Below are 22336 nucleotides of genomic sequence, written 5' to 3' on the forward strand. Positions count from 1 at the left end.
CTTACGCATTGTGGGTTTAGAGAAAACTACTTATAAAATACTGTAAAATTCACACACTGGTTGTAAGAAAGGTGCCTTGAAATGCGTTGCGTGGCGATAGCTGGCGTATACATTGAAATGCTTTTGAGTGCTGTTGGGCAACTAAGAGTGGAAATCTAAACCAGCAGACGGCAGGGGTGAAAGGGGAATTTTAATCTTGGAGGATTAGTTTGGTTTGCGTTTGGTTTTTGTTTTCTTTTTTAGCTGGATGCTCTTCCACTAGTTTTACGTGTGCCTTTGGAGGTCTCCCTTTCGGTTCTCTCTGCCATCCTGTTCACTGACTGTCGCTTCTCATTCTCCGCTTTTCATGCGATGTTTTCGCTGCTGTCGTTGGTCCTGTTACAGCGATGAAAACGCGCCTGCTGCAAAGCTACGTGGTCTGTGGCTTCTCGAGGGGCAGTGCCACGCAGCGGCTACCCTCACCAGCGGCTGGGTGAAGAGGCTGGAAGAACATGCGTGGGCTGGAGCACCGCAGGTCCTGCCTTGACGCGTGCCCGGGCCGCCACCGAGGCACCGCGGCTCCCGGCGTGCCGTGGCCTGCAGCTGGGCTCCGGCTCTGCGGGGAGCAGCCTGACGGCTGCTGCGCCTGTCGGCTTGGGCAGGGGCTTGCCTGGCCTTGGCTGGGGACCTGCACTGCTGTGGCTGCTCCGCTGCACCTAATGAAACCTCCTGCGCTGCTGTGGGAGCCAGAAACCCCAGTTGGCTCCGCGACGCTGCCAGAACCTCCAGCTCTGCTTTTTCTTCATTTTCTCCGTTGTGTTTATATCCAAACATGCAGCGTAGAGAAGGTAGGCAGAATAAATTTGATTTCTAAAGAATTAATGAACAAAAGAGATGAATCCCGTATATTAAACTCAAATAGCCCATATTTTAGCTTGGTGTCTTACAGAAACCGGGTTTATGCAGAAACTGTGAAAACAGAGTCTCTTCATGTTGGTTCTCCCGTTCCCCTTGATTCTTTCGGTGAGTTTGCCTCGGTTGGCATGGTGAAGGGAGCTGGTGCTCTTAAAGAATTTACGTTCGTGAAAGGCTCGTGAAAATAGGTGAGCAAGTAAGAGAGAACTGAGATACAAGCTGCACGTGCGTATCCGTTAGGAAAAGCGATGTTACGGGTTTCACTCAGATTGCTTCTCAGTAATTTCCCTTCTCTGAAAAAATGTATTTTGTAATGAAGTAGCTTTTTGTGAAGCTATGAGCATGCATTTGATAAAACAACGCGGGGAAATCAGACCTTACCTGGTTCATAAATGAGATGTTTAGAATATTAGAACACACAAATTATATTACTTCCTTGGCTGTTTACTACTTGCCCTTCACTCTGCTTTGGTAGCTTGAGAGCTCTGAAAGCATCTCTTAAATTGCTGCAAGCAGACAACTATTCTGTGAATCTTGCTGAAAAGAAGATTAATTTGTTGTTCTGCCAGCGATGATTGAAGTCTGCAAGACAGTAGCACACTGCTCCTCCCCTCAATAATGTCTGATAGTCAGTAGTAAACATCAAACAAGACAGACTTAAAGGTATAACTGAATCTTCCAAGGACACTAGCAGATTTTGCAGGGAAATACTTTGCTCGTTATGTGCATGGGATAAGTATTTGGGACAGGTAGACTGAGGAATGTGTTGGGGTTTTGTTTTGTTTTTATTTGTTTGTTTTTTAAAGCCAAACATAACCCTCCCTTTTCTCTCCCAGCTTACAATATTGTACTTAATGGCATTGTGCTTTCGAATTTGTCATAAAAATGTAATGAATCTGGTGATCAATAGCTAGCTGTTGAATTCTTTCAGTACTGAAGAAGTAATTTAATAGCTGAGGTTAACAGAAGTCAATTTTCTTCTCAGTATAAATATCAATTATCTGTTACATTTAATGATTATATCTCCAGTTTCACAAACACTTATCTGCTTAGCTTTACATGTGAATAATCATGGGTTACAGCGACATAGATTACATCCCCTTGCCATGTACACAAAGCTAAACAGGCGTGTGCCTTTGCAAGGCTTGAGGAGTTGGTGGTGATCTTAAAGCTAATTTTGTGCTTGGCATTTCCTGGGCATTGCTGAGCAGCGGCTTGTGGCATCATTTACCTTTCTTTCTTCTGCAGTCGGGTTGCTGTGCGGGATTAAAACAGGGCCACGCAGTTTTCAGCAGGTTTTTGATGCCTGGCTTGGGGAGCAGCTGCGGCGCGCTGGCTCAGCTCAGTCAGGCCAGCCAGGCATTACGCTGCCTTGAGAGCTGGAAACTGTGGCAGGGCATAGCAGCTGCTGCCTGGGTGCGGGACACTCACCTCGGGAGCCTGGGAGATCAGAGAATGGTCACAGAAACTAAAAAAGAGGTGGAGAGAGAGGTTCTGTGGCAGAAATGCTGGGGCTGTTGTCTCTTTGGAGTCTCGGAGCAAGCCTGGAAACAGTCTTACTTGATTTGAACCTGTGCTGTAATAGACCTGGTCTCATGTTCTGCGTTACACTGCTTCAAACTCTGCTGGAAAGTGGAATATTTTTTGTTTTAGCTGCTGTGGAGCTTTTTTCTTTAATCTTTCTGAAAAGGATTTTGTACAGGTTGCGGGCAGAGCGACTTAAAACAGCAGCTACAGGTGTGATATGTAGAGGCATGTTTGCCTGGGCTGGTTTGGGAGCAGGTCTTTGTTAACGTTCTGTAAGGAGGCAAAGATACACTACACAGGGTTAGTTATCCATTCCCCCGTAGCGAAAAGCACCTATTCCATGCACTCTCCTCTCTTTTCTCCGCACTGCTGCCAAAGCTCAAGCCAGAAGATGGCAGAATATCAAGGATTGATTAAGTGCAACCCGAGCTGCGAGTGGAGGGTGGCTGCTAGCGGCTCCGCTTTCCCCCAGCGCCTTGCATTTACTGGCTGACATCAGATAATTCAATCTGGCCTGCATGCAGAGCATCTTGTGTTTATCATTAAAATTTCATCCCGGCGGTTACGATGCTTGTTTTCTGGGTCAGACCTTGAATCCCTTTTCATTTGAGACAGCGGTGTTTGTGGTTACCTCACTCCCAATCAATGTTGTATTCGCCAGCCTTTCTTCAGTTACACGTCTCGAAGGACCTGCTTGAAAGGGATGTCGTCCTCCCCCCTCTCCGTATTCAATGCAAATGTAGTTTCTTCTTTAAGTCAGAGTTTACTTAAAGCAATTATGTGGCTGCTCACTTGGCTTTTGTAAATTACTACTGATGATACTGCTGATTACTGTACCTAATACTGTCGTGTGTTTGGTTTCAGTACAGAATGCCTGGATTTCCTCACCTTCTGTTAATAAAATCTTCAACAAGTCTCTCTCTTTTTAAGCAAGCATGTGTTCAGACAGTAAAATTACTACTTTTCCTTTCTGGGCAGCATTGCCAGCCATGCTGCTGCGCAGTTGTAGCCAGCGGTTAGGTCGTCCTGGAGATACCCGTCTCAGAGCACGCATCTGGTCCGTATCTGAACTCTGCTGCCCTTGCGCAGTGGGTCCTGCGGTGTGACACGTCTGGACCCTGCTGGGAGAGCGTTTTGCTGTCTGACCAGCTCTGTGTGAAACACTTAACGTGTGGCTGTCCTCGAAACCGTGTGGCTGTCCTCGAAACCGTGGCAGACTCGCCTTGTGTCGGTGGTGCTTGTCTCACCTCACAGCTCGCCCCGAAAACCCACAGCAAGTCTGCTGTGAGCCAGGATGATGTTTGACTGTGTGTGGTGGTAAATTTTTTGTGCTTGTGGAAGGGGCACTGTGGCTTCACTGCTGCTGTTTGTAGCTCTGACAGCTTCCCAAGTGAAAACAAACAGGAGAGGTCCCGAGCCAGGCCACCCTTCCAAAGGCCCAGAAATAGAAAGATATCTGACACTTTTTCCTCCTTCAGCGTGCTCCGACTGAAGGAGGAGCGGTAGACTGCTAGTGAGGAGCTTGCACGGATGGAGCTTTAAGGGCATGCCTCTGCTGTGCCGCGCCGATGCTGCGTGGGTCCTGCACCCCTTACAGACTCGGCTGGGAGTCAGCCCTTCGTTCTCCTCCTGACACTTGAACTGCAGAGGTTTCCTCCTTCCCCCAGTAAGTACTGCCGGCGTTCCTAGAGATTTGATTTTCTTGAGCTAGGGCTAGTGAGATTCATCTGCTCGCAGGGCCTCGATAAATCTGCAGATGAACACTTCCTCCCCTTGCAGGGGGGAGCCTGCCTGGCACAGATGGCATTTCTCCAAGTGATGCTTGAGAAAGGCAGGGAGAAGCGAAAGGACTTCCTAAATATCCTGTGTGGTTAGGGGAATCATCTGCTTTAGAGGTAGTGATACGTTTTGGTTCTCTCATACTGAGAAACTAAATGCACCGAAATAATTTTCATACAGTTGTCAAGGTTCTGAAGGGGTCTTAGGGGAGTTACAGTTTAAACACTGCAGCACTTGCCAACAATTTGGGCCTTTCAGTTGAAGTCATTATGAGCGACATACAGGCATAAGAGTAGCTGCTGCGCTGTGGTAGACTTCTTTGTTCTCCAAGATCACCTCCCACACTGCTTTCCTCTTGCTCAAAGGTGACCTGCAAATGACTTCTTTAAAAAATGGGCTTGCCACTCTTTTGAGCTTCATAATGAGGTGTGAAACTAGCCCAGAAGGCTTGAAAACACTTTGCTGCACTTTTTAAAACTCCATGTCAACTCTCAGCTAATTTGTTTTTTTTTGCTGTAGGGCTTGTGGGCTATTCTCAAGGTATTTATTGTTAGCTCTTGCATCTTAATTCAGTGTGCAGACCTGAGGAAAGCAAAATATTAATTAGTAATGAAAATGAGTAAAAGTTAACAAACTGAAGTCTTAAACAGCCTGAATAAAGCCCTGCCTTGTGTAATTGCTTAAATTTCACTGCTTTAATGGCGCAGCTTTGGTAGTTTCTCCCTCCCCTCCCAGTGACAGAGCCAGCCTGGGCGTAAAACAGAGCGGGAGGGCAGGAGGTAAAAACGCTTGCCTTTTGCCTTCCACCTTCCCCAAACCTTTTGTGTTCTCTTCGCTCATTCTCATCGTTGTTAAGAAGTCATAAGCGTCAGACCTTCTTTTTTTCAAGCGAGTCACCTTTAGGAGGGTTGAAACCAGGATGACATCATGAGCTGAGGGGGGTCGGATGACAGACTAAGAGAGTTAGGTGAAGTCGTGTTAAGTGACAGGCACCTTGGCTTCTCTGTCCGCTGGTGAAGAAGAGCCTGTCGGGTGAAACCAGTAGGAGAAGCTTGATACTGCCTCTGTGAAAGCGGCTTCTCCAGCCTGCCTGGCCATTGCGCTGTTGGGCTGGAGAGCAGCTCTGCGGAGAGGGACCTGGGTGTCCTAGTGGACAACAGGTTAACCATGAGCCAGCAGCGTGCCCTGGGTGCCAAGAAGGCCAATGGCATCCTGGGGTGCATTAGGAGGAGTGTGGCTAGTAGGTCAAGGGAGGTTCTCCTTCCCCTCTACACTGCCCTAGTGAGGCCCCATTTGCAGTGCTGTGTCCAGTGCTGGGCTCCCCAGTTCAAGAAAGATGAGGAGCTACTGGAGAGAGTCCAGCGGAGGGCTGCAAGGATGAGGAGGGGACTGGAGCATCTCTGCTATGAGGAGAGGCTGAGGGAGCTGGGCTTGTTCAGCCTGGAGAAGAGAAGGCTGAGAGGGGACCTTAGAAATGCCTCTAAATATCTGCAGGGTGGGTGTCAGGAGGACGGGGCCAGACTCTTTCCAGTGGTGCCCAGCGACAGGACAAGGGGCAATGGGCACAAACTGAAGCAGAGGAAGTTCCAGCTGAAGATGAGGAAGAACTTCTTCCCTCTGAGGGTGACGGAGCCCTGGCCCAGGCTTCCCATGGAGGCTGTGGAGTCTCCTTCTCTGGAGATATTCCAGCCCTGCCTGGCCGCAGTGCTGTGCAGCCTGCTCTGGGTGACCCTGCTTGGGCAGGGGGTTGGACTGGGTGACCCACAGAGGTCCCTTCCAACCCCCACTATTCTGTGATTCTGTGGGTTACCTGGAGGCTTGGCTGGATGCAGAGGAACGCGTCGCTGCAGTGGGCTGCGCTGGGGGCGTAGTGATGCCCAGTGCTCCGAAGTCACGGTGGTTATTTTTGAGCTTCTAAAGCCTGCGGCCAGACAAACCCATCCTTTTTCTAGTAAACTTCTTGAACACTTCAGTTTTACTGTTTTCGCAACCTACCAGCCTCCGAGCTGTTGCCATCAGTCCCTAGAGTTCAGGTGATGCTTTTCCTCGCTGCTGTTGGCAGCGTGTTGCGGTTTGTGTTCCTTCCAACATGTGAACATACCAATTTACATCATCTTCAGATGGTGTTCTCTCTCCTGTATCTGAAACCGGAGCCATTTTTTTCTTTGTTGCATTACGTGTTTGTCCTTTGTGAAATAATAGGGCTGATGGACCAGATCCTTCCCAAGTTGCATCGTGATTCCTCTTGAATCCTCTTGAAAAAGGTTGGGTTTTTTTTTTCTCCTACCATGGCCATAGCCTTAGGCAGTACCCAGAGTAATATGTTTCCTTGGTCAGAGCAGCTGGTTTAATTAATGGCCTGGGCTGATGCAAGCCACTGGAACCTTGATCTAAATGAGGGAGATTCTTGGCCTTAAAAAAGAAATTGCTAGAGACAGTTTGGCTTTCTCTAACTTCTGCTTTTGTAAGTGTTCATTAAAATGTTTTGCCTACCATATAGCCCTTTGGCTTGTTTCTGTTCCCTTGGTATGACATTTGCATGCACTTAAAATTAATAAGAAGGCGAGGCATGCTGAAGTACTTAGGATGGCGAAATCTTAATTTTGTTACAGATAACAATGAGAAGCTGCAGAAGAGCTGCATGCTGTTTCCAGCAGCTTAACCCACTTTCTAGAGCTACGATTTCCTAAATAAGGCCTGGAGAACGAAGGTGTAAGCCTTCTGCAGCTCAGTTTCCATGAGCAGGGTCCACAGGTGGACATGGGTTGATGAATTGGAAAGCCGAGTTCCCGGCAGAAGAGTTTGGGAATTGATTGTAGGGATGCTCAGAATGTATTTCCTACACGTTAAGTTTCAAAATATTTCCAGAGTGGTTTTGGTACAAGCCAGTCACTTTTCTGCGTAGCTGCTCTTGTATAGCAAGCAACCCAAAACAGCGTTTGGGTGGAAGCAGGGACGTTACTTTTCTACTTCACGTTCTTCTGTCAGTGTTATGATCGTTTCAAATGCTGGTTCTGGTTTACCCCCGTCTGTTTCTCCTTACATTTTATGGTGTAGCTTTCTGCCATGCCGTGTAATAGCAGAAAATGTTATCTTTTCTGTTCCATTTGTATTTCGTTTTTTGTCATTGCATTCTATTTATATTCCCTTTCTGCCACACAAAGTAGTTCTCTTTACTCCATCATTTACACTCTGTTTACAACTGCTACTAGACTGTTTCTCCTAAATCCTTCGCTTAAGGAATCCCTTAGCGAAGCTACCTGTCAGTTATATATGTAATGGCAAAAATCAGTGTCTCTACATAACTGTCAGTAAGAATGCAGGAAGGCTTGGGAGTTTTATCCCTTTCATCCAGCCTCGCTCTGTGAGGCATCGAACAGTATAGTAAATATGTCTAAGCCGTCCCTCGTTACCGCTCACTTCACAGACGAGTTGTGGGTCTCAGCCCCCAGTATAAAGAAGGGAATAGAATCCATTTAATAAGTTCAGTATTGTGCGTTTGGACTGAGGTATCTGCCAACTTGCAGTGCTTTTGGTGAAGAGGTGTTTTGAAACGGAACATTGTGAATTACCACCGTCTTACCTGAGCCATACGGAGAAGATGGAGCTCAGGAGCAATTTGAACCAACTTAGAAAGGCGTTTGGGCTTGGAGTTACATGTTTAATTGGGCCTTATTCTTAAGCCTACTGAGGGGGTCCCAGTCTAGATACCTTAATTAACCACATGAAGGTCTGGTTAGTTGCTTTTGGTGGAATAAGGATGAAAGGTCTGAGATGTTTGTTGCAGCAAGACAATGAAAAATACTCATTATCTTACTTGCTTATCAACAGGCATCCACTTAAACAGAGCTCTAGCTAGAGATTGTTACTGGAGCAAAATTCCTACTGACTTCAATAAAATGCATTGACATTGTAAGGACTTCATAATAAGATCTTTTGAGTATTAACAGATGGTCGCTGACTGCCTGAAACAAACTTGTTGGGGTTTTTTTGTTTTGTTGATCACCACAGGTATCTGGAAACCGACAGACTTTGCCTTCTGGAAATCAAACCTGACTGTGAAACAAAGGTTTTTCTCTTCCCTTCCTTTTTATTTTCTCGCTACAAATTCTTTAGAGAAAATACGGAAAATATAAACTGATTTCTGAAGTGTCTTACCAGAAGTCTCCGGCCTTCAGACCGATTTGTGCAGTGCGGCTTGCCCGGGAGCGGTGTGCCTGAGGCAGCCGGCGGGATGGATGGATACCAGCCCCCTGTTTCAGCAGAAGCCCCGCCACAGTCTCGCCGACCCGCCTGTTTGAAGCGTGATTCTGCAGTGCCAGCAGTAAGCCAGCCATGAAGGGAAGCAGTTTGCCTTTGCTGCTGCCATGGACCGAACGAGTAGAGTCTCGACTGTTTTGAAAATGTTCCTGTTAACAGTTTTTCTTTTGTGTATTTGTCAGTTTATATATTAGTTGCAGTTGTACTTTGCACAAACACTAATTAGACAGCCATCAACACTCAGGGCCAATGGCTTACTAACAATGCAACTGTGATAGCAGTGTCTTAATTGGATGAGTATAATTGTCATTAGGCAACGATAAAGACATCTGGGGCTCTGGAGAGAGATCAGCCTTCCCTCCTCCTTTTCCCCAAATTTGTGCTGGCTATTGCTATCCAACACAGTTGAGCTTTTTCAGATGTAATTCTGTGTTTTGACCGGTTTCCTGATGTTTTTCTCCTTATGAAATCGTCTGCCTCTTCAGCAGCACTTCATTAGAGCAGTGCCCAGCCGCCATCGCTGCTCCCTCCTGCGTGTGCTCTGCCCTTCACCACCTGCTGCCCGGCCGCCGTGGGGCAGCGCCAGCTTTTAACCCCCAGCTCCAGTTCCTGCTGCCTGCGCTCAGCTCGGAGGGCGCGAGGAAGCTGTTTGTCCCGTTGTGACATTACTGCCGATAAAAAGTAGTTGAAGTGCTTTTGATTAGCAAGCGGCTATTTTTATTACAGTATGTTTGTAGATACCATATGAATTCCATTTTTTTCAGTTTCTCTGTACCGTATGCATTCCACCTATTGTTGCTCCGTTTCAGCCAGTTTTTGATGCATATCTGCAAAGCTTAAGCTGAGTTTGCAGACTAATTTTTACAGATGTATATGTATCTGACCAGAGTTACAGGAGTGGCTTGTCAGGGAGAAGTATAGCTAGAAAAATACAGCTCTTGTCTTTCTCCTGGTGCTACTTCTCGTGTGTGTACACCGAAGTGTTCAGAAGAACAAGAGCAAAGTGAAATGTAAGTCCAAAGAAGCTGAGTTACGTGGGTGGCAAGTCTCTGCTGAACGCTAAGAGAAGGGTGACTGCGTCTGGTGAGCAGGGAGAGACGCGCGCAGACCCGGAGCTGGGAGCCGGGCACTGTGTGGATGCGGTGCCTCGGGAGGCATCGGCGCAGGGGACAGCTGGAGACGGGAAACGGGGTTGGTGGCAACGGCTCTGTCTTGTTCCTCCCCCTTACGCTTGGGAAGGCAAGACTTTGAACAGCTTTCCTAAAGGGAGTAAATCAGGTGTGGTCTCTAATGTGGGGTTTGTTTTTTCTTTGAACTTGAGAACTCAGAATGTGTAGGTTTTGGGGTTGGTGTGGGTTTATTTTTTACACAAGTGGCTGATGTTAGGTGTTGGAGTATTTACCTGCCACTGCAATAATCATCTCAATACCCACATCGGGAGAAAAAGAAGCAGCAGCTGAATGCTGTTGGTATTGTAGCAAATAGAATGTGTTTGTTGTTATATTAAACAGAAAGGTGGATGTTTTTGGGTTTTTTTCACTCCAGTGGAAAGCGGTGTGGGCTTTTGATAGCCATCTGGATAGAAGAATCAGTAACTGAGTGAGTTTGGAGGACTGTGCCTGTTCTGGGGCAGAAGACTTAAATCTCAGGTCCTTTCATTCCGGAGCTGGTAATCCAGACAAATTTGATGGCGAAGTATAAAGGCTGTTGTGGTAGGAAATGAATAGAAATACTGAAATTATCTAGAAATAGGTTCTGCACACTGCAGCGTGCGCTTCTCTTCAGCCATCTATATTGATATGGCAGATTTGCCAATTATCTGCAATAAAGCAGCCTTTTTATTTTTTGACAGCAAGGCCGTGCTTTAATAGTTTAAAAGCCTTTTGTTGTGGTTACAAATTGAAAGTGTGTTGCTCTTTACAGCAGCATTAAAAGCGGGGAGTTGAACCATGAAATTTTTTAGTTCTGGATTTGTCTGTGTTTTGAAATTCTTCCAGTTCAGTTCTGGTACAGGCCCAGTGTATGCTGGAAGTGGGCATGCGGTGGGGATGGGCAACAGAGCGTGTTGTCAGCTGAGGAGATGGTTTACGTCTCCCATTTCCTCATGCTGGTTGTCTGCCTAAACCTGGATCTCCATTTAAGTTTCCAGCATGGTCTTGTAACACCTCTCCAGATCCTTTAGGTTTACCGCATAGGACTGATGTAGGTCTACAAGGATGCTGAGGGGACTCGAGCATCTCTCCTACGAGGAGAGGCTGAGGGAGCTGGGCTTGTTCAGCCTGGAGAAGAGAAGGCTGAGAGGGGACCTTAGAAATGCCTCTAAATATCTGCAGGGTGGGTGTCAGGAGGACGGGGCCAGACTCTTTCCAGTGGTGCCCAGCGACAGGAAAAGGGGCAATGGGCACAAACTGAAGCAGAGGAAGTTCCAGCTGAACACGAGGAAGAACTTCTTCCCTCTGAGGGTGACAGAGCCCTGGCCCAGGCTGCCCAGGGAGGCTGTGGAGTCTCCTTCTCTGGAGATATTCCAGACCTGGCTGGCCGCGGTGCTGTGCAGCCTGCTGTAGGTGACCCTGCTTCGGCAGGGGGTTGGACTGGGTGACCCACAGAGGGCCCTCCCAACCCCGAACTTTCTGTGATTCTGTGATCTGCTGCAGGGTGCGGGTGGTGTTGCTGAGTGAGCAGTGGGACTGGGAGGCATGGGGGCAAAGACGCCTTATTGTCCTCTTCCCTCCTTTTCCTGGCAAACACCAAGCACTTGTCCTGTCTCGCCGTGTGCTGGTGGGATTTCTGGACGACGCATGTGATGGTAGGCTTTGGGCGCTTGCAGCGTTCTCCCACGCGTACAGTGCTCTGTCTTGTGGCAGGACAGGAACAAGTGCTGCGGCCAGGACCCTCTTAAGGATTGTTCTGTACAGGTGACAAGCTCTTGTGTTCAACAGGTCCTTGCTAGGGGTGGGAGAGCAGCACAGCTTCGTGGTGTGGAAGTGAAAGCTCTTCAACACATACTTGTTCATCGCTGGAGAGGAAGGGGTTGAGGATGAGGAGGCTGCAGGATGGTCTGATGCAGAGCCTACCAAGCAGAGTTCCTGTATTTAACAGATCCCAGCACAAACGCATTGGAATTTGGGTCAAATTTATTTCAGACTGATAGTCAGAAACGTTTTGTGGTTCTCTTCCAGTTTGAGCTTAGCCGTAGAGTTGGTTCAGGTTCTTCCTGAAGAGCAGTGGATGGTTCAAACTAAACTTTGGCTTGGTTGAATTCTGAGATAAAATTAATTTAGGCACTTACTGTGGTACTGTGATGTTGGATCTTTAACTGCAAGGTTGTGGTCCGTGTTATTTTGTGGATGGTGGCATATCTTGAGCCCTGGATCACTTGTGTTGCATGCTATGTAGAAAAACCGGCAGCAGTGTGCTCGAAGAATGAGCCAGCCCTGTGTCTCTTCTCTTCCTGTCATTCCGTTTTGGCTGTCTGTCGGTCTTCCCTTTCACATTCCTAGACCGGACGCTGTCAGAGCAAGTATGTGTAGGCACTGGGAGGAGATGTTCTTCCTTGTTACCTGTCTGTTGTGGTTTATCTCCAAATCTTAAAACGTCCTGCAATGAGCACGTTTCCGGTTTGTAAACTGGACGTGGTTGTGGTGGACTGATCTGGCCTGCCTGTTCGGTCCAATGTGAGACGCTTCGCTTTGCTGTGGGGAAGCTTCTTTCTTGATCTGTTCTGTTTGAATAGTGTTGCTGTAAGTTGGAAATGAAAGAAGATGCATCTTCTGCCCCTTCACTGAGCACTTCCCTTCACCTCCTTTGTCAAACACTGTTTTCTTATTTTCATGATAAATATGGGACAGCCAGATTTTTAACCAGTAGACCTTTGAGGCTTAGCAGAATCATCCTTTTGACATACTTTTCCCTCAGAAATGAGGACGTCACAACAAAGCTGGCAGAGCAGCAGGCACCCTGCATTTTCCCACAGAATCCAAGTCTCGTCTACGGCAGACAAAGACACCTGAGACTGTTTGACAGTGGTAATTGTCACAGGTCTGTCAAAACTTCTCCTAAATAATTATTGAACTGTTGCAAACGGCTGTTGGACTGTGTTCTTTGACCAGTTGTAGAAGGAGCTTCTCCTCTGCTTTGCCTGCAGTGGTATTTTTCTTTGATAGTGCGGCGTGTGCCACAGTGTAGCTAGCACAGAACAGCTTTTGTGTTGCTTGCCGTGTTACAGCTTTCCTGTGTTCTGATATATTTGGTATGATCTGAGAAGTTTCGTTGTGGTTTTTTATATTCTCATGGGTTAACTATAGTTTGATTTTAAACGATAGCTTTTCTGATGTTTCAGTGAGACAGCCTTCTGCAAAGAAGGCAGCACTGCCTTAATTCTGAAGACAACACTTAATTGTATGAATGTATTAATTAGCCTTCAGAGATGTAGGCGAATCAGATCCATTGATGAGGCGTTAAGAAGTTCCTTCCAGGAGCAGTAGGTTGGACGCGTGTATCTGTGTGAGTGCTTGTACGTATGTACGTAAATGCTTTGGTTAAACAGCGCTTCCTTGGCGCAGCCACAATCACAGATTTTTGAAGACCGAAAAGAAACAGTTTGAAGCTTTGCCATGATGTCATTCAGACTTGTTACTGATTACCTTTTTTCCCTTGAGCCTGGCTTCTCTTGCGTTCCATTTGTAAAGCTGGTATTGATAGTTGGTAACCTGTGGTAGCTCCGGCGTGTCGTTCTCATCGCTCCGATTTACCTGGCTGTCTTAGTGGGCTTGATGCTACGTTCGGTAAATGGAAATAAAATGAGACAAGAGTGTGTGAACAGGAGGAGAATCAGTCTAGGAACTGGAAATGGTGTGGAGTTTTGAGATACTTTTTGTTTCTTCCTGCCTTCTGCTGCAGCGAGCCTTTTTCAAATGTTGTGGGATGAATAAAAGGCTTCTTTTCCAGATATACATCAGGAGAAGTGAGGTTGTGGGACACTCGCACCTGGGACTACACAGCCCCTGTCCTGGAACCAGTGCACGGTCCTGGTGATGCTGGCCCTCAGCCACATGTCTCCTTTGTGAGGATAAACAGCTCTCTGGCTGTAGCAGCTCACGAGGACGGTGAGTAACCACAACTCTCCTCCCTATTTGGGGGGGGGGGGGGGGGAGGCGCTTTACAAAAATGAAGCAGCTGTGCTCAGCTTTTTGTGTCTCTGTAATCCTGTGTATACACACACACGCACACACTTGCTTTTATGTGAGAAAGTTGGCCAATAACCATAAATGCATTAGGAGGCATTGGAACAGAGCACCCATTAAAACTGACGTTTAATTCCTACTGGAACTGCTACACAAAGCTGGAGTGCCAGGCTGTAGTCCAGCCAAACTATCTTAAGCAAATAACTTGTTTTGCTATAAAAATATTAAATATTCCTCCGCCAGTCTTCTCCTCCGTCCAAAACCCCCTTGGGGTGCTGTAAGGCTTTGTTATGGGAATACTGGTAAGCTTGCATGTCTGATTAATGTGCCTCCTCTCTTGCTCTTGGCGCGGTGTGTGGATGCACATTGTCTTCACTGGAGTATCGGTTTGCAGTGGTGGCTTATTGTGTACTCTCATAGAGAGAAATAAAAGCTGTGACCTAATATTTAATGCAACCCTAATAAAATCCTGGTTATATGCATTGTTTTAAATGTACTTAGATGTTTATGTAATGGGCAACAAGAGCCAGCGCCCAACCGCACATCTACTGGACATGGGAACAGCAGTTCAAAGAGCCAGGTTTGGACAGTGCTGGCCAGTTGGGATCCGAGGCCGAGTTGCTCAGGCAGAGCTCAGCTCCTGTCATCTTTCTTTAAAATGTATGATTTGACACTTGAAAACCTCTCCTCGGGTATGAATAAAGAGTGTTTTTAAAGTTAGGGAACTTTGTACACATACTGTCTTTGATCCTGGCATTTCTGCCTGTGGAAATAAAACCGAAGATGGGTTCTCCAGACAAAATCTCTAAACCATATGATTTACTTTAGAAGTAAATTAAATGCTTTACATGGCAAAACAACTGTTCTAAGATGGTCAACACCCTTAGCTGTTTTTCCGGCGTGGATTGTGCTAAAATGGTTTTCTGTGGCTAAAAATTGTTGATAGGCAATGTTTTCTGACAACAGCAAGTCTGGTATTACAGAATACTCGTTATTTACTCGAGTCGTAGGAAATGAGAACACAGTGATAGTTTGGAGTGTCGGCTTTTTGTCCAGTGTGCCAAGCAATGACTAGCAGAGGGCCTTTTGTTTGTTTTCTAGTCTCCCTCTGACTAATCTAATAATTTGTCTAGGGTTTTTTTCCTGTCGTATTCCTTGTCAGTCCTGTGTGCTGTGGCTAATCTAGTTTGCGTAGAGCTCGGCATCTTTTATTCTTTTGGGTGGAGATTTTAATGGGCTCTGTGATGTGGCCATTACTCTGATTGGAGAAGCCTGGTCAGAACAGATTCGTTGCTGTGTGAACAGGGAATTATAAAGACTGATTTTAGAAATGTTTACTAGCTGGAATCTGAAAGCGCATGTTTACAGTTTGGTGGAGAGAATTATTTTAAACTTGGGGAGAGAAGGAAGGACTTTGAAGATAATGTGTTTGATTGTGCTTTGTTGTACTTTTCCAGCTCCCTTTTCTCTTTGTTTGTAAGTTTGACTAACACAGAGAAACCATCTGCTAGTGTTGGAGGTGGTGCTGTCAGGCAAGGAGTCTAGACTGCCAGCCCGGGACTCGACAGCGAAGACTCGTGCAGATAACATCAGTTTCTCCCAGTTCAACAGAGCTCACGCGGCGATGTCCTTGGCATCCGATCACAGGGAAGAACTAACAGGCAGCTTCTGCTTGCGCCGTGCCTGCCTTCCAGTGCTGTTCCGCTCGTTCGGTGGTAGCAAACACTTCCCCAGGCGTACGAAATGCGGGAAGGAGAAAGATTTGTCTTACTGGGATGCCTGCATCCAAAGTGAATCATAACTCCGCGATGGCACTGAAGAAAAATTGAATTCTGACTTCTGGTGAACACTTCCAACGGTGTGCCTCTGAGAAACAAGCTGCGAGGAGAGGTAAATGAGAGAAAAATGTAGGGGGAGAAAATGAAGTTCCCTCCGCCCATGCCAGTGCTCAGTGGGGGCACTGTATGTACACCTGAGGCAACAGGACTTGGCAACTTGATCCACAGTTGTGATTTTTGAATTCCAACCCACTGGCCTCATATTTCTTCTGCCTTGTTTCCTATTGTCAGCACTGGCAGTCCTCCAGTTTGATTTTACCACTAATTGTGTTGCGCGTTACCGAACTGAAATGAATCAAATCAAAATGCTTTTCCTGGAGCATTAGATAAAGCAGGCGAGGGTTCTGGGTAATGAGCAGATGCTGCTAATGCAGGGACAGGAGAGGCCTTGCCAGGACTCCATCTGCTCCATGCTTGCCTGCCTTTGGCTGCGAGCCACAGCTTTTGGGAAACAGCAGTCTACTTCAGCCGTCGCTCTCGCCCCCTGTCCTCCAGAGTCTCAGAGTTTGACTTGAAAACAATGCGCTGCAACAAGAGAATGTACTTTTTTATCTTTTTTTTTTTTTCAGTGCCGTGCTTCGTGCTTGTGTAGGCATGGCGGGGAGATGCTGTGCCGCTGCCCTGCGCGGTAGCGCTTTGACACCCGTTGGAAGGAGTTAGCGGCACTTCACAAGTTGCGGAGTAGCAACTTGGAGCAAAGGAGGGTGCTTTCTGCGAGGATCAGAAGTGCTCTTGCTTATTGGCAGGCTCCAGGAAGGGAATTTTGGCAGCGCTGCTTTCTGGGACTGGAAATCTGCTGTCATGTCCATTCTGATGCCCTTAAAGCTGCTTGCAGGTATTGTCCCTGCTGTACCCTCTCTGCAAAAACAGAAGTGGAGCGATGTGTTTGGTGCCTTGCCCAGAGTGCCTGGGATAACAAGAGCAGGGAAACAGGCTAGCTCGAATAAAGGAAAAAGTTTCTGAAGACAACCACGCGTAGCAGGCAGTAGTATATTTATTCCCATCCAATATGTACAGGTGGCTGTGGATGCAAAACCCTTGATTCAGGTAAACAGCACGTGATTTCACATCAGGGTCAGCGAAGTCTGCCTCCTGAGCCCCCAAGATGGGAACAAAATGCAGGCTCTCTCATCTGTGCCTTTTCTGAGGGACTGCAGGGACCGTGTCGTTTGAAATCTCTGTAAGAAGAGCGGGGGAGATAATGCCTGACAGCATTCGGTGGAAACGGGTGTGGTAATGGTGACGTAAAGGCACGACTCGTGTGGCTGAGGTCTAGTCTTGTGCTGGTCGGTAGGGTGAGTAGATTGTTGTACCTGTTGAAAGTTGAGAAACAGCATTGCAGTGGAAATAAAACGTAAAATTTTTGTTAATAAACACCAAACACCTACTAGGCTCAAGTTGGCGGTGTGTTGGTGGTCCCTCCGACTAGAAATGCGTTTGGGAGAAACTCAAAATTCAAGATGAGAAGCTTTGAGGCTTCAGGCTGGTGCTCGTTTCCACCCGTGTATTTCATACTGTTTGTACTTCGTAGGAATATGATGCTTTCTGAAAATTTCAAAGAAATAAATTTATAGAATCACACAATGTTCGAGGTTGGAAGGGACCTCTGTGAGTCATCTAGTCCAACCCCCCTGCCCAAGCAGGGTCACCTAGAGCAGGCTGCACAGCACTGCGGCCAGGCGGGGCTGGAATATCTCCAGAGAAGGAGACTCCACAGCCTCCATGGGAAGCCTGGGCCAGGGCTCCGTCACCCTCAGGGTGAAGAAGTTCTTCCTCATCTTCAGCTGGAACTTCCTCTGCTTCAGTTTGTGCCCGTTGCCCCTTTTCCTGTCGCTGGGCACCACTGGAAAGAGTCTGACCCTGTCCTCCTGACCCCCACCCTGCAGATATTTAGAGGCATTTCTAACGTCCCCTCTCAGCCTTCTCTTCTCCAGGCTGAACAAGCCCAGCTCCCTCAGCCTCTCCTCATAGGAGAGATGCTCCAGTCCCCTCATCATCCTTGTAGCTCAGCTTGGAGAAAAAATATAAGAAGTGTTTTCAAAAGGTGAAAAAGAATTTTATTTTGATCAAATTAAGATAGGAAGTGGCAAGACTGTGACCCACAAACAGGAAAAACACCACACAGAGGGTGTGAATCCAGCTGCCTCTGGCCTTCACACACACCTGGGTTTAGAAGCTGAAGTGAAGGTGCACGAAAACCGTGAGCGCATCCAGATTCCTTGCTGTAGCTCATGCAAAATTCTGGCTTTGCTGGATTTTGCAGATAACGCACACCTGGATCGCTCTGCGTCTCTTCTCAGGCTGACAGCAACTGCTAGCCGTGTCGTCTTAACATGGAGGAGCTGCTGTGCTGGGCCGTTAGGATCGGAGCGTCGGACCTTCTGCGCCGAAGCACAGCCCTCCCTCTGCCCAGCCTGGGTCTTGGCTGGCGGCGGGAGCGGGCAGCTCTCCTCCGCTGCGGCCAGCTCATGGCAGGAGCTGTGCCACGCTGCGTTACACTGGCCAACACCGCCGGTGTCGTACCCCAAAATGGGACTTTGCTCTGTGTTTATGCTCCCTCTCCCTGTTACAGGAGTAGGGTATTTTATAGGAAAAGAGATTTTTTTTTTTTTTTGGTGGCAAAAGTGTTAATTTTTATGTCAGAGAGAAACCTATGTGAAAGCAGGTGTAAAAACCGGCTGCTCTTGCAGGATGTTCTCTGTGCTTCCAGCTGCCAGGAGGGGAAGGTGCTAGAGACAGGCTCTGTTGATGAAGAGCTGCTTCCAGCCATGTGCCTTCCGTACAGCAAGAGGTGCGTGCGGCTGGCCGGTGCTTCCTCGGGCTGGAGTACGGTTGGCAGCGGCAGCAGTGTGTGTGTGAGGCTCAGTGGTCTGAGTTCGATGTTTCATCCAAATACCTCACAGCCTAGAGTGAGCTGCAAGAAATGGACCTTCCATCAGACCACATTTCAGCAGTGTATTGGGTCAGAAGTTACAAACCGAAATTCTTTGTACAATCCGAAGTGATAAACAAGAAGACATACAGTGATTGTAGTGTCAAGTGTCGGCAGCTGTACCTTCTGCATCAGCTTCTTGCGCTTCACTGGTTTTCTCGAGCTGAGATGAACTAGGAGCAAGCTGTAGAGTCTAAATCCCTTTGAGGAGTTAGAGTTCAACTGCAGTAAGCACAATTGTGGTGCAGATTTTAGCATACTGTGAAAGTATTGCTTATAATTTGGGTTTAATGACTTTCTAACGCTTTGAAGATTACAGTATTCAAAACAAAAAAAAGGATACTGTATGCTTGCAACCTTAGCTTCACCTTAGCAGAGACTGCTTCGGAGATGAAGTGCTGGTCACTGCTGGAGGCAGGAAGATAGACTGTGGAAAGCAGTGATCTCATCTGCGCTGCTAAATCTTATGCTGATTTTTTTTCACGTTGCCACACTAAGAACTTTAATGGGGGGGTTTTTTTTTTTGCTCTTACACAAACATGATTGACTGTTGCAAAGGCTTGCACACTCATAAATACGTTTTGCTGTTTCTGCAATGAAATACAGAATATTGAGTAGCACTGTTAGACGTAGTAGTAGCTTTACTTGTTGATAAATACAGTGGAGTGTTTGCATTCTCCATGTGAAACCCGCTGAGGTTTCCCTGCTGCCCTACACGAATGCCTACACCCGTTTTGAGGACGGTGTGTTGCCGCAGAACGTCCTTGCCCACCATGACTGCAGCTTCTGACTGGCAGCAAACAGCAGATGATGGAGCGTGTGTGTGCAGAAGCGTGCAGCCTTCTGGAGAAGGGGAGAAGCAAGGGGGACAGGCAGTCCTTTCGCGAGCAAATAGTTGTTCATCCTAATGAAAGACAACGGTGTTTCTCCTGCTCTTTGTGTTCCTCTTCTACTCCTTTTTATTCCTTATGTTGTACTCCTTCATGAAACAGATGTTAACTTGTGACCTGACAAGTCACTTGGTTTTTTGCCGTTACCAGGGATGTTTTCACACCGTATTCGGCATCAGGTGTTGCACACACTGTATTTGCCTGATAAAATTCTTAGATGTTTTGGACAGATTTTGCTATTGAGCATCTGGTTTTAAAAAATAGAAAAGTACCAGTCTGAAACTGGTTGTACAATTGCATGAGCTGTTTTCAGTCTTCTCTTTCTGTGATATTTGAGATGCGATAATAATAATAGTGGCTTTGTTGCCCAAATTTAAAGAGCAGAACTCTGAATCCTGGGTTTCCCAGTTTTTGTGTATGGTCAGAAGAGGGTTCTTTGACTGGAGTATGTTTTGATACTTTGCAGAACTTTCCTACGTTAATACACTCTGTTAAAAGCAGCGAAATGCTCATCACAGAGATTTGTAGACAAAAGACTTGGCTGAAAACAAATCAGCTTCCTTTTTCCCCTTCACCAAAGCGGTCTTTAACTGGGATAAAAGTTCTGCGAGAAAAAGTTGACAACACTCCTGCCTGGAGAAGCTGGACAGCAATATTCGTCGTCTGATGAAACAGTCTGGTTCTGACATCCATGATCTGGCTGATGTTTGTTTGCTTGCTTAAATGGGCTGGGCTGGAGACGAGCCTTCGCCTGCTGCGGCTGTCCCGGTGCGGAGCCGAGGGAGGCTGGGAAGCGCGGTGGTGCGGCTGCGGAGCCTCCGCGTGGGGCAGACCGGGCTGCGGGGGGACTGACGCCGGTGCTGTCCGTTCGGATTTGTTAACTGGTTTTCAGCGTCTGTGTGATGTGAGCTAGCATTCTGTTTTTCAAAACCAGTTCAGCAGTTATTTACCTTTCAAGCAATTAACATAATTACCATTATGCTAAGAAGTAATTTTGGGAAGTTCTGCTCCGAGCCCTTATGACTCCGTCGGGACAGTTTTAGTCGGGACTTATCTTTTTGATGGAAGCCTAATTGCAGTTTTGGCTTTGTGTAAACAAACAGAGGCGGCTAATTGTTTAGGCAAATAGCAGATTAATTTAAATATGCATCCCTAATAAAACAAAAATGGTCCCCATTATGGTACTCATTCCCCTGGCGAGGAATATAAATATTCAGTGGGAGTGCCATTAGACAGGGATCTTAAGGATTATCTGCATTATTTCACATTGGTAGCACTTTCCAGATACCGAATAATCTTTACAAAAGCAAACATAAATCAATTTAAACTCATTTAGATAGCATTTCACTACGCGCAGTTTCATTACCACACTCTTGCTTCGCCTCCCTTGGGATGTGGGAGGAGTGTTTGCAGACTGGCACTGGTGCCCGTCCACAGCTGTCTGTCAGAGCTTTTATGTCTCCTTTTGAAGGAATAGCTGCCATTAATCAGTGCATGGTTAATGGCCGTGCTGAAGGAGAAGGAAGGCTTCTCCGGCCCTCTCTATCGCGTCTGGAGATTGCTGCTCCCTTAATTCAGTGCAAAGGTGGCCCAGAAGTCTCCAACTCCGTCTGGCCCTTCTGTTCCGTAACACGCTCCCGATTGCTTCGGGTTGCTCTTATGCAGATTATTGCTTTAATGTACCGTGCTCTTAAACAGAGGATCGGGGATCTGTGCCGGGAAAAAATGCAATTGCGGATGTGTTGTCTTTTGACTTGTGCTCCTGTGTTCTTTGGGGGCTGTACTCTTGAGCTTTCTGAAAGCATTGAACTCTGCGGCGTTTCCTGGCTTTCCAGAGCGTCCGGATTAGGAGCTCTGCTGCTGGCTGTAAACTGTGAAGAACGGCATTAAAATCCCTGACCCAACTGCAGTGTGCCCAGCTTCACATTCTTTCCTTGAAAACTTTTCTTTGTGCGGCAGAGTGACTTAAATTGGAGCGTGGGTTCTTCCTCGCTATTTTTGGTGGTCATTCTGGGCGGGTATGTAGTAGAATAAAAACTGAGGTGTCTGGTCTTCTCCAAATGTGGAAAAGTGAGAACATTCAAGCAGTCTTCCTAAAGGTAGATAACAATGTTATCTAAAAGTAGGAAAATTAGGAATTACTTAGAAAGCAACGTGCCTGCGATGCCAGAGCCCGTAAATTTGGAAGGTTTCCTCTGAGCCTGGTTGTGGTGCTGAGCAGTGTCCTGCAATTCTGGTGTCCTGCCCGGCCGTCTCTTTGCTGTGTATGAACCTTTTCCGTTGGAGTGCTTCGAAGCTTACGTCTGTAAATGAGCTTTTAAAGTTTTGTTGAATTCTAAGGAAAGCACAGTGTTTATTCTTCTGTGTGCAGGAACTGTTAGCGTGTGGAGCCTGATGGTCGGGCGGGAGCCCATCCATCGCTACCAGCACAACCAGAGGATACAGGCTTTAGCTCTGGGTTCCGAGGGCGCAACGGTAGCGACGGCGTCTGGCTTTGAGGTCAAAGTGGAAAGCCCTGATGACAGAGGATTCTGGCAAACTGCAGAAACATTTGAAATCCAGAAACTGGTGAGTCTCCAGGCTACGCAGCTTCAGTCCAGGGGCTCCTGATACACTAATGATTCTTGGTAGGGTTAAGAGGGATCTTATAGAAGTCTTACAAGGGTGTTGCCTGAGCTGGATGGCAGCATTATCGGCTGGAGGCTGTGATTTCGAAGCAGGTTAATGGGCGAGCCTTTCGTCGCTGAGGAGCAAGGGTGAAATGCTGGCTGAAGCTACAAGTGAAAATGAATGGAAGTCCATATGGTGCAGGAGGTTGGCTGTTTTTAATTATTTTTTTTGTCAACATCAATCTAAATTGGCTCATTTTGTAAATCAGTTTTCTCGCGTAGAATTGGAGCTAAAACTCCAGGTCTCGTTCCAGATCAACGTGATCTGATTAATTCTGAGGCAGGATATTGCAGACGAGCTAATAGTGTCACTTGCGAAGCTGTAACTGGTTGTGCAGCTTCCTTAGGTTGCACCTTCTGTCAC

The 22336-nt window shown here is 47.0% G+C and overlaps 1 protein-coding gene across 1 annotated transcript in view; it reads left to right on the forward strand.

Moving 5' to 3' along the window:
- FBXW8 (F-box and WD repeat domain containing 8) overlaps window positions 1–22336 on the forward strand; it is a 54620-nt gene that overhangs the window by 12984 nt on the left and 19300 nt on the right. Inside the window, exons 5-6 of the mRNA XM_075434625.1 lie at window positions 13408–13565; window positions 21675–21871. Of these exons, the coding sequence (XP_075290740.1) occupies window positions 13408–13565; window positions 21675–21871 (355 nt within the window). The remainder of the gene's footprint in view (window positions 1–13407; window positions 13566–21674; window positions 21872–22336) is intronic.

This window comes from Opisthocomus hoazin, chromosome 13 (assembly GCF_030867145.1).
Source record: "Opisthocomus hoazin isolate bOpiHoa1 chromosome 13, bOpiHoa1.hap1, whole genome shotgun sequence".
NCBI lineage: Eukaryota > Metazoa > Chordata > Aves > Opisthocomiformes > Opisthocomidae > Opisthocomus > Opisthocomus hoazin.